We start from the raw sequence: 21,335 nt of genomic DNA on the forward strand, positions 1-21,335 counted from the left end.
AAATCTGGAAAACACTTTATTTTTATCCTTTATTGAAAAATATGTGCAAGCATAGAAGAGAGCAAGTGATCCTGCAATTCATGATCTTATATTGATATTGATGAAGTCACTCTGAATTGCACACACACACAACAGGGCAGGAGACACAGTGAGAGAGTGATCACAGAGAATCCTTTAGTAATAAGCAAACACAACAAAATAGGAGACACAGTGAGAAAGAGGAGATCACAGAGAATCCCTCAGTAATAAACACACACAACAGGACAGGAGACACAGGGAGAGAGAGGAGATCACAGAGACTCCCTCAATAATAAACACACACAACAGGACAGGAGACACAGGGAGAAAGAGGAGATCACACAGAATCCCTCAGTAATAAACACACACAACAGGACAGGAGACACAGTAAGAGAGAGAGGAGATGACAAAGTCACAGAGTAGCAAAGACACACAACAGGACAGGAGACACAGCAAAAGACAGAGCGAGGAGCTGAGATGGGCGATAGGTTCTTGTCAGGGTGCAGCAGAGCCGGCAGTCAGCGTAGGAGGTTCTAGTCCCAGAAGCCCCCGTCTTTGACGTGAGTCTTGATCCAGGTCCTGAAGCTGGAGACCCGGGTGTAGATCCCAGGGGAGTTCGGCTTTCCACAGCCATCCCCAATACTCACAATCCCAGCCTGCACCCACACCGTCTTCTTCTTACAGACCAGCGGCCCCCCAGAGTCTCCCTGGAGACAGACAGAGAGAGACAGGGGTCCCCAGTCTGGATTTCTCCCAAACATCACTGAAGCTCTGAGCACGAGAGCACAATCTTCCCCATCACTCTAATGGCATTCCTTTAAACCAACAGGAGAACACTTCTACCTGTCTGTGCACGAACATGGCCTCATTCTACAGAGAAAGGTTTTTGTAAGTCACCAAGAGGGTGTTTATCTTAGAGGGGGGCCCTTTGGGGACTGACTGGGGCACATCTCACAGAAGGGTAATTTTACAGGGATAACTTCAAGTGGTGTTAGTGGACCAGTAGGGGACACTATCCCCTCTGGACCAGAAATTCTAGTCCAATGCCCCAGTAAGAAGACCAAGCTGTAGGAGCTGTCATTCATCAGACCAGTCCATCAACTTTGATCCTGGCTATTTGCTCACTGCAGATCATCTCTTCAGATGGAAAGAGTGTCCTGACTTGACCCCCTGTAATCCCACTGGTCCAGTTTCAAGCTCCTGCCCCTGACTTGTGCGTAGCGGGGCTGCTGCTGTGTGTCACCTAGGTGGGGCTGAGTTTCAGGGGAGGAGCAGTGGAGGAAGCTGTGAGTTAAGGGGGTTCCCCTCTGTATTGGAAGCATAGTAATAATTCCTCACACTTACATAGCACTTTTCTGGACACTCCACTCAGAGCTCTTCACAGGTCAGGGGGATCCCCTCCACCCCCACCAGTGTGTCCCCCCACCTGGATGAAGCTCCAGTCTGCTCACACACAGCAGCTCTCAGTGGGGAGGAAAGCAGAGTGGTGAAGCCAGTTCAGAGAGGGGGGTTATTAGGAGGCCATGATGGGTAAAGACCAGGGGGAAATTTGGCCAGGACACCAGGGTAACACCCCTACTCTTCTCAAGAAGTGCCCTAGGACTTTTAATGATTACAGAGAGACAGAGCCTTGGTTTTACGTCTCATCCGAAGGACGGCACCTATTTACAGTATAGTGTCCCCATCGCTATACTGCAGGATTAGGACCCACACGGACCGCAGGGTGAGCGCCCCCTACTGGTCCCACAAACACTGCATTGTTACTACATTGCACTGACTGCTTTCTATCTTTACTTGCTGGACATGTGGTTGTTGGAAAATTTCTCCTCCTTTACCTCTAAAGTCATCACTCCATCTTGTTCTTTTATACTTATTGGGGTTATTGTCTATCAGCCAATCAGCAAGCCAGGTAAAGGGATCTGCTGGCTTTCTCTTATAGAGTTCTGCCAGTCCTGAAAGCAGTGTGGGTTTTACAAACCTCTTCCAGCAGCAGCCTCAGCTTTCCCAGGAGTCTCCCGTCCAGGTACTGGCCAGGCTCACACTGCTGAGCTCCAGTGGGGCTGCTAGTGCCGAGCTGCAGGGGGACACAGCCGCTGGCCATATGAATGAAGGTCTGACTGACCTTCATGGTTGAGGATATGATTGTTGTAGCTCTTGCGTCAGGCAGAATAGAGCTACTTCAACGACAGCTGCCGGTCCACACTGCATCGCTACTTCCCAGGCGCCTCATCGACATCACTACCCACTTCCTGCCTGGCTGCAGGACAAGTGGGAGGTGCTTGCTAAGCCGAGACGCTTCCAAATAAGAAATACGACTGGTGGGACACGCTGGGAGGTCATGAGGCTGTGCTTGAAGGAAGCCCATGGCACCGAACCTGCAACCCCCTCCTCCTCCCCGTACCGTGCATGTGTCCTTCCCGCCGTGCTGGAACCCGGCGCACAGCATGTCGGCCATGATGACCCAGCGGCCCTTGAAGAGCTTCTTGCAGAGCTGCCTCTTCATGATGGACAGCCGAACCTGCTGCAGAGTGTAGGGCTTGGGCAGTGGCTCTAGAGAGAGAAGAGAAGGACAGGCCTGGTCACGGGCTGCAGTAACACCAGCACGACCACTAGAGGGCACCAAGAGAAGACAACAATGACAGCCGTTCTTTATTATCCCCTAGGGGGCAATATGGGGTGGTACGCATCCATGTTTACATCCAAATCAAGTGTTAAGTAAGGATATGGCTACAGATATGAATGAGACCTTGAATCTATTGCTGTAGGAGCTGGGGAGTCAGTATCTGCATTCTGATGGGAGGAATTGGAATTCATTAAACAAGGAGCGTAAAGGATCGTCACAGATGGATTTTGTTTTAAGCAAAACACGTGAATGCTAGATCCTGACCAACAGAGGGCAGGAAGATCGGCACCAATGACCTCCTGCCATATTTTCACAGGGCTGCCCAGTTTGCTCCTGCTTCTCAGATTCCGGTCGCCAAACCAGCAGATCAGGATCAAAGTTGGAACAGATTCAAGGAAGGAGCGATAGAACAAGATCAGCAAAAGATCTTCAATGTTAGAACTGCTCACATTTCTTGACTGAAAACAGACCCTGTTGTCCTTTCTTGAGGATCATGTCAACATCGGCTTCGAAAGTTAACTTGGAGCCCAGAACATGCAAGTGAAGGCAGGAATCCCGGAGGTAGCTGAAGTTTCCACTGGGTTCAGCTAGACAGTGGGAGTTCAAGATACCTATGGGGTGATCAAAACGGAGACAAGCCCAGAACAGTCCCCAAGTACTTGTACTGTTCAACTTGCGTGTAGTTCGCCTGTGTCTGCTGACTGGTCTGACTACTAGCTCTGGAGAGCACATGGGTTTGTGAGACACACAGAGGCTTAGGTTCGAGCGGAGAAATTTATGGGAGACCAGCAGCAGAAGTAGCATCTCTGATCCTGAATTAGTGTTCTGTCCACCCACAATTAGAATACGGGACAGCTCAGGGTGAGCGCCCCCTGCTGGCCCCACTAGCACTTCTTCTTTCCCAGGAGCCTCCCATCCAGGTACTGGCCAGGCTCACACCTGCTGAGCTCCGGGGGGGCTGCCAGTGCTGCAGGGTGATAAAGAAACCCCCCACACACACACACCTGAAAGGGAAAAGAAGCAGTGCTCTGCAGCTCCACCTAGTGGATGTCAGAGGCAGAGCAGGTTGGAGACACAAAACGAAGAAGGGGCGACCCCAATGGAAGCGAAGCAGACCCCCCCCCCTTCACTCACTGTCTTCCCCGGTCTGGCCCCAGCCCGTCGCCCAGCACTCGGAGTTCGGGGTGAAGTGGTCGGAGCCCCTGGCCAGATGGACGGGCTGGACGAACTTGGTGTAGGTCACCGGACTGTCCAGCTCCACCAGGGCGATGTCGGACCCGCTGCGCTGGCGCGTGGACGCCCGGTACCGCTCGTGGAGGACGGTCCTCTTCAGCTTGCGCACCTGCCGGTGTCGGGGGGCTGCGGCCAGCTGGTACCCCCCCAGGAGCGCCCTCGACTGGCTCAGCTCTGGAGGCCTGCGGGCGGGACAGAGGCGTTGCCGGCCGTTAACGAGAGCCTCGTTAGAGGCGGCTCAGAATCGGCCTGAGGCACAGCGCCCGGACTGGCTACCAGACCGAGCTTTCGTCCTCTTCATCAGTGTCATGGGCCATTTCCGCATTGAAAGCAATCGCATACCGTCTGATTAACCCTGTGAGAAAGACAGCACCCAATCCTTACTCGTCTGGGTTTTATATTAAACATTTGTTTAGTTGTAATGGACACCAATCCCACTGCAGATGTCGCCATGCTGCACACATCATTGCAAAGTAAAAGGTAAAGGTAAATGTTAAATAAATTTTAAACTATTAATTATTAATAATTATTAATAATATGTATACTTATAACAATTAATAATAACAGCAATCCATTATTAATTATTAATATTATCAATAGTTGATGATTATTAAATTAATCGTTATTGATTATTAATTTAATCATTCATTGTTGTTAAATTATTGTTATTTTAAATTAAAGGTAAATTTTCCGTGCCAAAAAGAAGAGTTCATTTCGGCTGTGGAGCCTTCTTCGGGTGTGACTCACAGTGTTGGTGGGTTTTAATATCGGACCATTTCATCATGTCGTACAAATATCATCCATCCATTTTCTCTCCTTAGCTTTATCCCATACGGGATTGTGGGGGAGCTGGAGACCATCCTGGAAAGCAATAGGCACAGGGCAGGATACACCCTGGATGGTAGCAGGGAAGACACACAAGCACACACTCAGATCGGGGACAATTCTCCCAGAAGCCAATTCATCTACCAGCAATTCTTTGGACTTTGGGAGGAAACCTATTTGAACACATGGGGAACATGCAACCTCTACACAGAAGGCACCCTGGGTCTAGATTCGAACCCAGGGCATCAGCACTGTGGGACAGCAATGGTAAGCACTGTTCTGTCCCTCAGATATGATATTATTATGTAATATGTTGCATTATGATATTCTATATTACTTTGAGCAGCCACGTCAGCTCTCAACTGGCTACCCACTGAAGCTAGGCAGGGTTGAGCCTGGTCAGTGCCTGGATGGGAGACCTCCTGGGAAAAACTAAGTTTGCTGCTGGCAGAAGTGTTAGTGGGACCTGAGGGGTGCACCCACCCTGCGGTCTTGTGGGTCCTAATGCCCCGGTATAGGGGGCACCGTCTTTTGGATGAGACGTTAAACCCAGTCCTGACTCTCACCGGTCATTAAAGATCCCCGGGCATTTCTCGAGAAGAGTAGGGAGTTATCCCCGTGCCTGGGCCAAATTTCCCCCCTTAGCCTCCACATTATCCCCGTGTGTGATTGGCTTGCTCTTGCCCTGCGATGGACTGGTGTCCCATCCATGGTGTACCCTGCCTTGCGCTCGTTGCTTGCCGGGTAGGCTCTGGCTTCCCGCGACACCGTATGGTATAAAGCAGTTTGGCAAATGAGATGACACGACATATCATTTTGTAATTTATTTGATAACATTGTAGCCACGGTCAGGAAAAATTCCAGCAAAGAATTCTAGGTTGTATATTAACAACCTGAAATAGCCACAAAGCAGATACGGTTTTAGTGAAAGTTCTTACCTAGCAAATTCAACTACACTCATACCCCGGAATAAGAATGTTCGATAGACGAATTTTTTGCTAACCTGAATTTGTACCTTGTCATTCCTTCTAAGAACGAAATTTCGCTGAGCCAAACGAAGTTCAAAAGATTTGGCTGAGAACCTTCTGCGAACATCTGGATTCAGTGCCACCTAACAGCTGCTTGTTTGGCATTGTGATGAAGGACGCCGTGAGGCAGCAGTGCTTTGTTTATGATCACAGCTAAAGCTTGGGCTCTCGTTTTCAAAGTGTTCTTCTTGTGTTTGTTTTGTAGTGTCTGTTCATTATGGCGTCTTAAGGGAGAGAAAAAGATTCTTTAGCGTGATAGTCGACAACAGTATGCACACCATTCCATTAGGAAAGAACGAAAAATGTAAATACGATATAATTGATTGATTTTACAGCTATAGTTGGCTTATTTGAATAGATCTGCGCTGTTCACTAAGCTTGCTATAATGGTCTCTATGGTATTATACTGTATGTTCAGAGTGGTTTTTGAACTTGTCTCCGGCTCAGAACAGGGTAGAATTTTCCCAATAAGAAATAATGGAAATTTTATTTTTAATTTACAATCTCCCGCCTTTCAAACAGATTTTTAGGAACGAGTTTGGATTTGGATACCGTGGTATGAGTGGAATTGCATACATTCAGAGAGGCTGGAGTACAAACCTGTTAATTTGCCACATTTTAAAACCAATTGTGTTATGCTTAGAAAATGTTATTGTGGCTGTACTGGAACAAAGGTTCAGAGAGAACACGGCCCCTGACTGATCGAGCAGAATCGGCCCCAATCTCGAACAGCCTCAGAGTTAGAAGCTTCCGATGAAGTCAAAGCTACAGGTAGGACGCCTGCTGTGGTTTGTGTTAATAGAGCCCAGACATAGAGATCAGGACTGCAGGCTGGATGCCTGCTGTGGTTTGTGTTAATAGTATTGGGCTACAGTTTTATACACAGCACTCACTCGTCAAAGCAGTGTGCTGCCGTGAGAACCCAGCGCTCACTGATTAAGGAGCCTCCACACTCATTGTGTCCTTCTTGCTTTGTATGTTTTGGAACAATCTTGAGATACACCATCCAGGGCCACTGTCCCTCCTTTGCATCCTGACCGCCCACTATAGAACTCCTGGATAGAGGAGAGCTGGACACTGGAGAGAGACAGAGGGGTTAATACAGAACAGGCTTGAGATCGGTCATCTAGGACCACTGTCCCTCCTTCACACCCTGACTGACCACTACAGAGCTCCTGGACAGAGGAGAGCTGGACACTGGAGAGAGACAGAGGGGTTAATACAGAACAGGCTTGAGATCAGTCATCTAGGACCACTGTCCCTCCTTCACACCCTGACTGACCACTATGGAAAGAGCTGGACACCGGGAAGAACAATGTTGACACAGCATCAACTAAAATAACAAGACTGGTGACACAGTGAGAGAGGTAACAACAAATAATCCCTCAGTAATAAAGACAAAAATGCACAGAGAATCTCTCAATAATAAGCACAAAGCAACAGGACAGGAGACACACTGTGAGAGGGAGAGAGGAGATCATAGAAAATCCCTTAGTACTAAACACACACAACAGGACAGGAGACACAATGAGAGAGAGGAGAGATAACAGAATCCCTCAGTGATAAAGGAAAGGAAACACAGTTAAAAAGATAGAGACAAAAACAGAGAATCCCTAAGTAGTCAAAACACAGAGCAGGACAGGAGACACAGCAGGTGTTCACAGAGAATACTTCTGTAATGAAAATACTCAACAGGACTGGAAACACCATGAGAGAAAGGAGATCACAGAACATACCACAGTAATAAACACACACAACAGGACAGGATACAGTTCGAGAGATCAGATAATGAGTAATAGACAGCTAATACGACAGGAGATCACTTTGTGTGATATTTCACAAATACATATTATATTTATGTGATACATTTTTTTCTAGGTCTCCTCTTACCTTCAAAAACATTCAAAATCAAGACCCAAAGCAAAAACATTTTTTCCTTCTTGGTCTGGGATGATGAGTCTTCAGAGCTCTACAGAAGTTGGTGTTGGTCAGTCCAGAGTCTCAGTGTGTGATGGAGCAGGTCTCTGGGATGGTCAGGCCAGAGCTCTTCAGAAGTTGGTGTTGGTCGGTCCAGAGTCTCAGTGTGTGATGGAGCAGGTCTCTGGGATGGTCAGTCTAGAGCTCTTCAGAAGTTGGTGTTGGTCAGTCCAGAGTCTCAGTGTGTGATGGAGCAGGTCTCTGGGATGGTCAGTCCAGAGCTCTTCAGAAGTTGGTATTGGTGAGTACAGAGTCTGTCTCACTATATAATGAAGGTGGTCTACAGGAGACAAAGGACTTAGAAGGGGCTGAGTTAAGCCCTTTATGTCACCTGTTTGATATCTGAAGACGTGAAGTGAATTCACATTTAGTTCTCACCACACATCCCAGACAGACTGTTTCTCAGCACAGCCCTTTGATCTTGACAGCTCAAGAACAACGGTTTGCACGAGAAGCTGCAGAGGTGTTTTGTAAACAGGAAATGTCTTTTCATTTCAGGTTTTAGGTTTGAATTTTCCTTTCAAGTCAGCTACCCCCAGTCTCTTCGCTAGCAAACCCCCTGATGTCAATCTGATCTTGCTCGTCACCCTGGTATTTCCAGTAGTGGGATCCGGAACAGGAAAGTGACGGAAAATTCCTTCTGGACCCATGTAGATCAGTTATCATGTGGTCCTTTACACCTCGAACAAAGTTTGGTCTGTCTTCAACTGTCTTTACCAGAGTCTGCAGGTGCTCTGTTGAGAGTGTGGCATCACCTGTGGGATCACAGTGTGGTCTGGCCGCAGCTCGTTGTCTGACCGGATGGCATTACAGGGGGTGATCAGGTCAGCCCTGTCCATCACTGGAGCACAGCTCCCCTCTATTTCTGACATTTTTATAACTTACTGTCTCAGGAAGGCTGGGGGTATAACTAAGGATACCAGTCATCCTGGTTTCTCGTTTTCTCCCCCCTGCCCTCTGGTAAGTGTTACAGGAGAGCAAAGGCACGACTGTCCAGAGACAGCTTCTTCCCACAAGCTCTCAGATTACTCAACGCTATCCCTACTGACAGCTCGCGCTGAGGTTTTTTCTCTAAAATGTCTGTTATTTAACTTGTTGTTGGTGGTGCCCCTGTTCTGTGTTAATGTTTCTGATGTTTCCTTAATGTCTTTGAAAAATAAGATAATGGCAGATAATGGGAACAAGAAGCAAGAACAGAGGCTGGTGGAGAGAGAACAGATGGCTGATGCAACAAGGTCGATTTTTATTAAGTGCTGTTCAGTTACTTTCCTCCTACAGAGCACAGAGGACAGTGAAAGTGAGAGACGTCCAGAGCAGGACAGGAGGAGCCTTCATCATCGTGGCATGATACAGGAACCCCATGAGAGAGAAACAGACCAGACCAGGGACAAAAAAGGCCGGGGGGAGACAGGACATGTGGTATAGGTGTACCTCGGTTTACAGAGGGCTAAAACGGTTATGAATTAGTACATCACGAGTCATTTAGCTATTTAGTTCCAGGCAAGAAAGCATTAGATCTATGCTGCATGTAGAGCTGCAAGAAAAAACACGCATTAAATGATAGGAGCAAGAGGCCAGCAGGTTAACAACATTAGACCATGTTCATATTTCATTGTTTAGCCATTCGGAGTGAAATCAATGTAACAGGGTATTGCTCTTTGCTCACTAATCCGTTTGCAGGGAAAAAAAAAAGATTCCAGCTTCCGGCACTGACGCGCGGACTCACACTCACTGAAACAGCGACGGAGACGGAGAAGCCGGCGTGGCGCCGCCCAGCGAACGACGAGCGACGCTTCGCTGTTCTTTTTTTAAAAAAAATGATTACATGTATAAAGAATTTAGAAATATAAATAGAAACGACGCTTCACTGTTTCCCCGGACGTCGACATGAATTTGATGTGTATTACAAGCGATAAAGCTCAGGTGCCAAAACCCAGGGCGAAGGTGAAAACGCGCTCGTGTCGCCCTGATGTGAACTGACGGGTAGGGAAGAGAATTCCGGTGTGAGAGAGAGAGAGAGAGAGAGAGAGAGAGAGAGAGAGAGAACTGGGCGACACAGGCAGACCTGGCTGCCCAGAGAGGACAGGCTGTGCTCCCACTGCCAGCAGGGAGAAATAGAGACAGAGGTGCACTTCCTACTGCACTGTGACAGATACTCTGGGATTAGAGAAACATTCTTCCCGAAATTCAGAAATCTAATCCCAGAGTTCCCACACCTGCCAAAACCACAACAGGTCCCAATCCTACTGGGAGAGGGAGGAGGGAACTCAGTGGAACTGGCAGCCCAGTATGTGATCTCCTGTCACAGCCTGAGGAACAGTGAGTCCGTCTCCCAATAATGCTCCAGCCGCCTACAGTATATGTCAATATTATATAATATGTCTTTGTTGTAAATGTCTGTAACATGTCTGTAGATTTTATTTTACTTCTATTTTTTGTTTTGTTCTATGTTACTTTTATTATTTTTATTTGTTTTGGCAACACTGATTGTACCCATCGGTCATGCTAATAAAGCACCTTGAATTGAATTGAATTGAATTGAATTGAGAGAGAGAGAGAGAGACTTCTGTGGGAGCTCATTGTGGGAGCGGTGTGCGGGCGAAGGGATTGTGGGAAAAAAAAATAACAGAAGTTAACAGTAGTGGTCGATGAAAGTGGGAGGTGGAAAAAAAACAGTTTTCTGTTCTGTGTCATTTGTTATGCTGAGATATATAGAGATTTTATTAAACCTTTCTGGCAAGAAAATGAGTAATCACATTCAGAGACGCTTGTCACAATTTGCCTAAATTGTGCTGCAGAGACCCAGCAGGGTTCAAAGCTGAAAAAGGAGCAGAAAACGTTCAGCATCATTTGTGGTCAGCAGCAGGGAGAGAGAAGTTCTTGTTTCAGGCGCTAGAGGTGTCCAGTGAGTGGACAGGGCTCAGGGTGTGGAGGTCCAGGCGGTCAGCAGGAGGGACAGGACAGCCAGCAGCAGGACAGTGTGTCCCAGGGAGGGGGCGCTACTGGGGGCGCGGGTGGCGGTGACCACGATGTTGCTGTTGATGAGGGGCAGGGTGGGGCCCACGTTGCTCTGCAGGAAACTCTGGTATCTGGACACCTTGGGAAACACCCCCTGATGGGAACGAGCCACAGGTCCTCCAGTGTTGTTCACTGCAACAATGCTGGCCTGAATCCAGACAGATCCCTGTTTACACACCAGGGGATCCCCTGACTCTCCCTGGACAGAGAGAAACAGAGAGAGAGAGGTTAATACAGACACACTGACTGGACACTCCAGTACATTAAGACTGCACTGAGAGAGAGGGGTTAATACAGACACACTGACTGGACACTCCAGTACATTAACACTGCACTGAGAGAGAGGGGGGTTCATACAGACACACTGACTGGACACTCCAGTACATTAACACTGCACTGAGAGAGAGGGGTTCATACACACACTGACTGGACACTCCAGTACATTAACACTGCACTGAGAGAGAGAGGGGTTAATACAGACACACTGACTGGACACACCAGTACATTAACACTGCACTGAGAGAGAGAGGGGTTAATACAGACACACTGACTGGACACTACAGTACATTAAAACTGCGCTGAGAGAGAGAGGGGTTAATACACACTGACTGGACACTCCAGTACATTAACACTGCACTGAGAGAGAGAGGGGTTAATACAGACACACTGACTGGACACTCCAGTACATTAACACTGCACTGAGAGAGAGAGGGGTTCATACAGACACACTGACTGGACACTCCAGTACATTAACACTGCACTGAGAGAGAGGGGTTAATACAGACACACTGACTGGACACTCCAGTACATTAACACTGCACTGAGAGAGAGGGGTTAATACAGACACCCTGACTGGACACTCCAGTACATTAACACTGCACTGAGAGAGAGGGGTTAATACAGACACACTGACTGGACACTCCAGTACATTAACACTGCACTGAGAGAGAGGGGTTCATACAGACACACTGACTGGACACTCCAGTACATTAACACTGCACTGAGAGAGAGGGGTTAATACAGACACACTGACTGGACACTCCAGTACATTAACACTGCACTGAGAGAGAGGGGTTAATACAGACACACTGACTGGACACTCCAGTACATTAACACTGCACTGAGAGAGAGAGAGGGGTTAATACAGACACACTGACTGGGCACTGCAGTACAAGTAGAGCACGAGAAGGACTGAGGCTCTCAGTGACTAAACTGAAACAGTTACTGTCCTCATGAGTCCAGATTAAGTATTATCTGTATTCCAGATGAAGATACCAAAAATTAATTTCATAGAAGAATCAGAAGAATTCAGTGCCGGAATGAGTGGATACCTGCTGAAGGTCCAGCGGTCCAGTACAGAGGTTGTCACCTGAAGAGACGTTCATACACTTAGTGATTGCTGTGGACACTTCCTGGAAGGTGTTCTCACCTGACAGTAAAGGGACACACAAGGAACTTTAGAGATTGTGGGGGAAGATAACACAACCTTGAGTGAAGTGTCGTGATCAGGGATGATAGCACTTTACACATAGACCTCAAGGAATCTGTGTGAAGCACCTTGACAACAGCACTGTCCACACTGGAGAGTCTGTGTCCCACACTGTGATCCTGGACCTTGAACTAACATCCCAGTCTCACCTATTCTAGTTGTGTTTCTCCAGCCAGTGATCCAACACTGAGTTCCTATGGGAAATGAGACTCTCTCCCCAGCCAGGCAGATGGGCAGGATATATTTTGTGAAGGAGACCTTGGTGACCAGTTTCAGGAGGGCGATGTTGGTGCCACCAAGCTGGCTGGTTTGAACACTCTGGATCCCCAGGGATCTCTCGTAGGGGCTTAAGACATTCTTCTTCAGTTTTCCCAGAACCACTTTCCATTCCCCGACAATCACCGGACTGGAGGGATATAGAGGAGGAAATACAGCTACACTGGACAGCACCACACGTCACCACTGAAGAGGAACTCACAGGGAAAGATAGATGACAGTAATCTCATTGACAATGTAAACCCTGTTGCATTGTCTGGATTTGTTATTGTGTTTAAATTAACATCATTGCTGTCACTTTCAGTTAAATTCATGAGCCTGAATTATACCCATTACTGTGTTGATGTGTAATTCAGTATTAGTATTAGCTCAGAGGATTGTCTAAATGTCTGACATTATTCCTGTGTCTCTGACTCGGGTCAAGGTTCTGATATGGACTCAAGGTGTAAGAACCTCCAGTCGCCTTTGTCCCAATATCTGAGCACAAGACTGATCCTGAGACTCTCTACCTGGGTTTTATTGTTACTGTGACTAATAGTGATTTCATTTATTACCAGTCCATGGAGTAGTACTGTTTCAACACCAGGGGTGAGTTGGAATCTACCTGAATAAAAAGGGCAGGTAAGGTTTCATCTGTACCTGGGTAGGATGGACAGGTGAGGTTTGGTCTCTACCTGGGTAAGAGGGACAGGTGGGGTTGGTCTGTATTTGGGTGAGAGGGACAGGTGGGGTTGGTCTGTACCTGGGTGAGAGGGACAGGTGGGGTTGGTCTGTACCTGGGTGAGAGGGACAGGTGGGGTTGGTCTGTACCTGGGGAAGAGGGACAGGTGAGGTTGGTCTGTACCTGGGTGAGAGGGACAGGTGGGGTTGCTCTATACCTGGGTAAGAGGGACAGGTGGGGTTGGTCTGTACCTGGGGAAGAGGGACAGGTGAGGTTGGTCTGTACCTGGGTGAGAGGGACAGGTGAGGTTGGTCTGTACCTGGGTGAGAGGGACAGGTGGGGTTGCTCTATACCTGGGTAAGAGGGACAGGTGGGGTTGGTCTGTACCTGGGGAAGAGGGACAGGTGAGGTTGGTCTGTACCTGGGTGAGAGGGACAGGTGAGGTTGGTCTGTACCTGGGTGAAAGGGGCAGGTGGGATTTGGTCTGTACCTGGGTGAGAGGGACAGGTGAGGTTGCTCTGTACCTGGGTGAGAGGGAAAGGTGGTGTTGCTCTGTACCTGGGTGAAAGGGAGAGGTGAGGTTGCTCTGTACTTGGATGAGAGGGACAGGTGGGATTGCTCTGTACCTGGGTGAGAGGGACAGGTGGGGTTGCTCTGTACCTGGGTGAGAGGGACAGGTGGGGTTGGTCTGTACCTGGGTGAGAGGGACAGGTGGGGTTGGTCTGTACCTGGGGAAGAGGGACAGGTGAGGTTGGTCTGTACCTGGGTGAGAGGGACAGGTGAGGTTGGTCTGTACCTGGGTGAAAGGGACAGGTGAGGTTGCTCTGTACTTGGATGAGAGGGACAGGTGGGGTTGGTCTGTAGCTGAGTGAGAGGGACAGGTGGGGTTGGTCTGTACCTGGGTGAAAGGGACAGGTGAGGTTGGTCTGTACCTGGGTGAAAAGGACAGGTGAGGTTGCTCTGTACTTGGATGAGAGGGACAGGTTGGGTTGGTCTGTACCTGGGTAAGCACTGTGCAGCTGTCATCACCCAGTCCCCGGTAATGAGCGTCCCTCCACACACATGCCTCCCTTTCCAGTACAGATTGGCCATCCAGGGCCAGGACCCTTCTGCAACTGACTGACCCTTGAGTAGGCGTGGTTTGATTTTGGGCCTCCCACAGACTTGTACTGAAAAATACAGTGAGACAGCAGAGTCACCTCCAGTGGACTGGAGAGATTGCCCACATCCTGCATAGTGATGTCACATTATGGCTACATACTCAGACATTAGATCCTCATGAAGAATCAAATCTCTAATTCAGCACTTATAGGAAGATCATAATCCAAATAGCAATAAAAACATTTAGTGCTGGCTTACAAAATGCAATTACCAAGACACCTGGACCCATCTACCATTTACCAGCAGAGAGGAGGACAGGATTACAGGAAAGCAGAGTACGTGAGACAGCAGGTAACTCCTTAATTGGCTATAATAATTAAAAGATAAGTGCTTTATGAGGATAACAATTCTGAATATTACACAGATGGTGTCTAATTCATAGAAACATGCACAGATTAACTCACTAGGGAGTTCACCAGAAATGGACACTGAAGTTGAAGCAGGAGAGGGAGCAGTGGACACTGGTGCTGTAGTAGTAGAGGGAGCAGTGGACACTGGTGCTGTAGTAGTAGAGGAGGCAGTGGACACTGGTGCTGTAGTAGTAGAGGAGGCAGTGGACACTGGTGTTGTAGTAGTAGAGGAGGCAGTGGACACTGGTGTTGTAGTAGTAGAGGAGGCAGTGGACACTGGTGCTGTAGTAGTAGAGGAGGCAGTGGACACTGGTGCTCTAGTAGTAGAGGAGGCAGTGGACACTGGTGCTGTAGTAGTAGAGGAGGCAGTGGACACTGGTGCTGTAGTAGTAGAAGGAGCAGTGGTGTCTGGTAATGCAGTTGGCACATTACATGTGGAATTACTGCTGAAGACCTCAAACTCTGTAGTGTTCGACCCAATTTGTTCTTTAATCCAGGACTTGTAATTGGACACTCCTGTATGAACCATTAAGTATCTGGGACAATAGTTTCTAAAATTTACAACTCCAGCTTGAATCCAGGTAGACTCATGTTTACACACCAGAGGACTCCCTGAGAGAAAGATAGGGTAAAATAGATCCTACAATGAGAAAGAGAAAAGAATTAATATAGACAAAATGACTGACTTAAAACTACAGTACATTAACAGTGATCTGAGAGAGAGAGGGGTTAATACAGACACACTGACTGGACACTCCAGTACATTAACACTGCACTGAGAGAGAGGGGTTAATACAGACACACTGACTGGACACTCCAGTACATTAACACTGCACTGAGAGAGAGGGGTTAATACAGACACACTGACTGGACACTCCAGTACATTAACACTGCACTGAGAGAGAGAGGGGTTAATACAGACACACTGACTGGACACTCCAGTACATTAACACTGCACTGAGAGAGAGAGGGGTTAATACAGACACACTGACTGGACACTCCAGTACATTAACACTGCACTGAGAGAGAGGGGTTAATACAGACACACTGACTGGACACTCCAGTACATTAACACTGCACTGAGAGAGAGAGGGGTTAATACAGACACACTGACTGGACACTCCAGTACATTAACACTGCACTGAGAGAGAGAGGGGTTAATACAGACACACTGACTGGACACTCCAGTACATTAACACTGCGCTGAGAGAGAGAGGGGTTAATACAGACACACTGACTGGACACTCCAGTACATTAACACTGCACTGAGAGAGAGAGGGGTTCATACAGACACACTGACTGGACACTCCAGTACATTAACACTGCACTGAGAGAGAGAGGGGTTAATACAGACACACTGATAAGAAGCTCTATCCCTGTTTCCCACATCATATAACAAAATACAGGCTTTGTTTTCTTCTATAATCCTACTGTGTAGTTTAGTGCCATGTGTGTATAATAAACCGCTACTTCATTTACCGAACAGGATGATATGTTGGCCTGAATCACACCAGCACAGATCATCGATTCTGTTACATATGGAAAACTGTAGAGGTTATAGATCTGATCAACACACTCTTTGTTCTCAATGAGTGGCAGCTGGACCTGTTGTAGGGTCTGGTTCCCTGACAAGAATGTTGCTGAAAGACAAAACAAGAAGGTGGTCAGTGTCCTTCCCTCAGTCAGTGACAGACTCTACCATCAGCTCTACAATGTGAGGATCCTGAGGTTTTACTCATCCTGGTTCAGAGCAACATCTCCACCTCCAATCAAGGATTCAGACACTCAGCAGTAAGGAATCAGCTGTGAAGGAGCCGTGTATTCATTCCTGTGTTACAGCAATGGAGTCTGTGGAGTGAGAGTGTGCTGCAGCAGTGTGCTGGTGTAGGGGCTGATGGAAAGTGACTGGGTGACTGATGACACGTATGACTTATGTCACCTCTGACCCCCTGTCCACTGGCAGAGATCAGTCAGAGTCAGAGACAGGGGCTGCTGAAGGGGAAGTTCGTGAGAGGAGTAAATGAAGAAGAGTGTTATACAAAGGCTTTAACATGTGGAAAGACACAGGAGTGTTAGATTAACCTACTTCTGTCTGTCATGTTGCCCCAGCCGGTGAGCCAACAGCTGGTCCCATTGTGGAAGGAGCTGCCGGTGTCGGCCAGACAGATGGGCTGGATGTAGTCAGTGAAGTTCACAGGGCTGCTCAGCTTCACCAGGGCGATGTTATCATAAAAAAAATAGGAAGTGTAGGGGTAAAGAATGATCGTCTGGACCCCTCTGGACACTTGATGAGGATTCGAGCCCAGCTGTGTCTGTCTGCCCAGGTACACTGTCCACTGACTGGCAATTCTGTTGGTCCTGGAGAGAGAAGTCATCATTGTCAAAGGTCAAGTGTACTACAATGTGTAAACTCATTGCTGTTCCCTCTTTTTTCACCTGATTATACGTAATATCACACTTCCTTTAATTGGTGCTTTAACAAAAGTCAGCAGTTTCGCCCTAAACTAATCACGTTTCAGAGCTGTCACTGTTGTCCTCACTAGTTATCGGTGTTATAGAATATAAAGATTGACGATAGCTAAGGCCTAAAAATGCATCTCTGAGAATATATATTGAAGATCCCTTCTACTTCCTTACCAATAGAAGCAAATTGCAGATGTCAGCACCCAGTCACTGTTGATCAGTGAGCCTCCACACAAGTATTGACCATTCCAGTGCAGGCTGGCCTGCCAGGGCCAGGACCCCTCCTGGGCATAGTCTCCCTGCAGGGCACTGGGATTCAGGGGCGCCTGGCCGCAGGCTGGAGAGACAAGAGACAGAGAAGAGAGACTAAGGGTGATCTGTCCATCTCCTATCCCAACTTCCCAAACACAGTGACTCTAAAACAGATAAATCTGTACAAAAAAAGATTCAGCTGCACATTCAACACTAGAACTAAAAATTGAAAATTTAACTGTTGAGAATTATATTTGTTGCTTATTTTACACCTTCACTTAATGGAAAACACTGTAACCTCCTGGAACATGACATCTGACATCTGCTAAGCTAATAAAAATAGAAAAATAAAAACAGCTATGAAGTAATGCAACAACGAATATGGAATTTTGATAGAGGTGACTCTTTAGATTTTCTGTACTTTATTGAATTTGCTTGTTCAAATGTACAGACACTTTGAATGTACATTTTACCAGCCAAAGAAGATAGATGTCACGATCGTACACTCTTAAGGGCGCTCCGACTCTTTCACTTTGTTGTTGATTTTGTGCACCTGCCTCCTATCCAGCCCCCCTTATATAAGCCAGACTCTTACTATTCCTGGCTCAGCATTGGAAGTTCTGGAGTGGCCCAACAGCACAGGCTTCATCACGGCGTCCTGACCATCTGGGTCCGGGGCTCGAGCGCCTAGCCTCATTAGCCCACTTTTATTCCCAGCCCCTGCACCGGATCCCATTCCGGTTTTGAAACCTTGTCCTGTCTTTGTTCCATTTGAATTAACCGGCTCTGGAATTTTGGACTTCACCCTGGATTTCCCTTTGGACCCCCTTGGACTAGTTCGCCAGGACCACAGCCAATACATTTAACAAATAGTCCCTTGGGCATAATAAAGATTCTTTCTGTAGTACTAAAATACAATAAATAATATGTATACAGCATTGAGATTTGTAATGATATTACATATCACAGTATTTTAAATATTAAAATAATATTAATAACACAAATGAACCTCCAGACCACCAATCTTTAAAGGAATTTAAAGATGTCCTAAAACAGAAATCACAATTGAGGTTTTTACGTCTATATTTGCTTTTAAATACTAATTTTTAAAGCCAGTATGTATATGTTTTTGCTACCCTTTTTTTCTTCTTAGTAGTTGATAAAATTATAGTTTTTATAATCATTTGGTTTCACCAAAGTTGTTGAAGAGCCTTGTCGCATAGTGCCAATTTTATTTTTTCATTTCATTTTCTGATGTAACACTGAATGGAATGTCTAATGTCTTGGTGATTGCATAATCTCCTCACAGTGGGCTGTATTCTTTTATAATCCTTGATGCGTGAAGAAGCACAAACCAAAAAACTTTGTGAAGCTGGAAATTTAGACTTCTGTTAACATATTTACTAAAGTCATCCGACTAAGTAAGCTCATTTTGTGAAACAGTCCCCTGGTTCCCCAATAATCTAAACACAACACAACGCTGGCAGACGCTGCCTGAACTCACACGTGGGTACAATCTAGTGTTAATAACTATTCTGTTTTTAAATATTTCAGATTTGTTTTGAGATTTGTATCTGTTGTAATTGTTAATGCAATGGCAAATATAATTCCAATTCTTCAGTTTTCACCTAATATTGTGAGTCATATACTCAGGTGTGTTGCACCTTTGATGTAGTTGGGTGTACAGTATTATTTAACACAGGTTTAGTCGTAGTGTTTGATGTTTGTACTTTACTAACAAATCAAATCCGCATTTTTATTTATTCGTGGCATAATTTGAATAATATATTTTTATGTCACATTGTTAGGCAGTTACATCCATATCTATCTATGGCAGCATCCTGGTGCCACAAGGGAAAACACTGGAAAAATTACTGATCTGTGAGTCATTCTTTGAAAGGCATTTAACTCTCTACATGCCTCTTTTTTACTTGCTTATTTGCTGTTAAATATGATATGATTTAAAGCCAATAGTGTATGTTAATACATTAATACAATTTCAAGAATTAAAGTCTAAAATAAAATGATCTGTTTGCTAGTTACTAGTAATACACAATTACTAATAATTCTTTATCCTGTATGGAATTAAAAACAAGACATTTTCTTTGTGTTACTGTACAGTATGATTAGTGCAGGAAAGCACAATTAACTAACATTTACTTTTTTATTATTAAAATATGATTTTTATGACACATGTCCACATGCAGCTGGATTAACTGCGCCACCTGGCAGTTTTACAGAGTTTTGCAGTCCAGCATCAGATTACTTAAGAAAAATAAAAAACGGCGGTACCTTTTGGTTGTTGCTGTGTACCACATGCCACCTTGTGCATTCTAAATGCCTACTTCTGTAGCAATATTCCCTCATTTTCATTCAGTCTTGCTATTAGATGTCATTCACTATCCACTTCTTAGAAGGAATTTTAATTTCAAAGCACACACGTTTAATAACCTGATGTTATTTTCATTTTGTTTGAGAATACAGTAGTTGAAAGTTATTTAATACTTTCAAAAACTTAGTCACATCTCCCACTTCAAATTAATAGTATTTTTTACTGTATTATGTCATTTCTAGGGAGATAGCAAAGCAGTTAAACGTTTTCATAAAATAGACCCAAATGCAGGTATATAAACACCAGAAAACCAGCAAGCATCTGCATGAGCAAACAGCAAGCTCTTTACAGCAAGCAAGTGTGGTACAAGCAAACCGAAATCCAAAATCTGAAATCCGAACTCAGAGCTGAGAGAAACAAGAAGACATCATACTAACACCAAGCACAAGGGGGAAATCCGATGTATGTAGGGGTCCAGAATCCAGGAAGCAAACACGGAGAGAATGCAGAAACTTCAAACAAGGTGAAACTTGAAACTTGAACTCTATGACAGAGTTTCAGAGCACTGCCAGATCACAGCTTATGTAGGCTTGAACTACCTGAGGCGGCCATGGTGGAGAATTGCCTCCAGGTGGTACAAGACTCCTGTCAGATTAATTACCATGGCGACTGGCACTATAAGACAGGTGGCTTGCTACTGTCTAAATACTAGTTCTGGACCATTTTTACCATGTGCCCTTCCATACATCTGTAGCAATGAACATGACTGTGAAATCGTTAATGACAGACACCTGTCCAGAAGCTGTGTGAAGAACTGTTCTTCACAGTAAAAAGTGAAAGAAAAGATCTTAGGCTTAATGTTATGAGAGAAAAGTCCGATTTTTAATTTTGAAATAAAATTGCAAAATAATTTAAGTTAAAAGCAGTTTCATCTGGGCTCTCTGATGTGAACCTCAAGAAGATCATTTAATCTTTTAAAAAAAACAGACCATTTTTACCAGACACAAATTCACTTTAGATTCATCTCCTGTGTTATTCTTTTTTTAAATGACTTCAGTTATTATCCACTCCTGTGGATAAACTGTGCTGATAAATTAGGATAGTAGTGCTCATCAGAGCACTGAGAGACACAGGACAGCCACTGGCCAGACAGACACCACCTACCTCTCACTGTCAGGATCAGAGCCGCCAACACGCAGAGACTGATGCCTACCGCCATGACTGCTATTGTGTCAGAGTCCTGTCTCCAGCTTCTCCTTTCTCTCCTCTCTCCCTCCGTCTGTCTCCTGCTCTGATATACACACCTGGAGAGACACGCCTCATGTCCCTCCCTCTCTCCCTCCCTCTGTTCTCATCCTCTGTTCTCTCTCTCTGTCTCTCTCTACATCTCTCCCTTCCTCTCTGTCCTCCTCTCCCTCAGGGTTTCACTGGGGATGTCCTGTTGACTTCAGTAATACTGCAGCTCAACAAATTTATAACAAAGAAACAATCAGTAAAAAACCCACACAACAGGACAGGAGACACAATGAGAGAGAGAGGAGATCACAGAGAATCCCTCTGTATTAAACACACACAACAGGACAGGAGACACAGGGAGAGAGAGGAGATCACAGAGAATCCCTCTGTAAT

At 46.0% G+C, this 21,335-nt stretch overlaps 2 protein-coding genes across 3 annotated transcripts; both read right to left on the bottom strand.

Annotated features, from left to right (window-relative positions):
- On the bottom strand, positions 1 to 8,118 carry LOC107076057 (tryptase-2-like). 2 transcript variants are annotated; one of them, XM_069187964.1, is made up of 6 exons: positions 7,618 to 8,118; positions 6,621 to 6,804; positions 3,776 to 4,056; positions 2,420 to 2,568; positions 1,997 to 2,092; positions 1 to 725 (listed from the first exon to the last, which is right to left on the bottom strand). In XM_069187964.1, exons 1-6 carry the CDS (start codon positions 7,655 to 7,657, stop codon positions 552 to 554), a joined length of 924 nt encoding a protein of 307 aa, XP_069044065.1. In that variant the 5' UTR covers positions 7,658 to 8,118; the 3' UTR covers positions 1 to 551. The 2 variants fall into 2 exon arrangements, with proteins under 2 accessions (XP_069044065.1, XP_015194909.1); XM_015339423.2 differs by lacking the exon at positions 1,997 to 2,092 and having other exon boundaries at positions 7,618 to 8,114.
- A 2,279-nt stretch (positions 8,119 to 10,397) lies between these two features.
- LOC102697271 (transmembrane protease serine 9-like) lies at positions 10,398 to 20,989 on the bottom strand. Its single transcript, XM_069187947.1, has 9 exons — positions 20,871 to 20,989; positions 17,297 to 17,459; positions 16,746 to 17,017; positions 16,139 to 16,299; positions 14,714 to 15,299; positions 14,149 to 14,317; positions 12,361 to 12,617; positions 12,054 to 12,151; positions 10,398 to 10,921 (listed from the first exon to the last, which is right to left on the bottom strand). The coding sequence occupies exons 1-9, from the start codon at positions 20,923 to 20,925 to the stop codon at positions 10,625 to 10,627; spliced, it is 2,058 nt and encodes a 685-aa protein (XP_069044048.1). The 5' UTR covers positions 20,926 to 20,989; the 3' UTR covers positions 10,398 to 10,624.
- Between the last annotated feature and the right edge of the window lie 346 nt (positions 20,990 to 21,335).

Source organism: Lepisosteus oculatus, chromosome 4 (assembly GCF_040954835.1).
Source record: "Lepisosteus oculatus isolate fLepOcu1 chromosome 4, fLepOcu1.hap2, whole genome shotgun sequence".
In the NCBI taxonomy this organism is placed as follows: domain Eukaryota; kingdom Metazoa; phylum Chordata; class Actinopteri; order Semionotiformes; family Lepisosteidae; genus Lepisosteus; species Lepisosteus oculatus.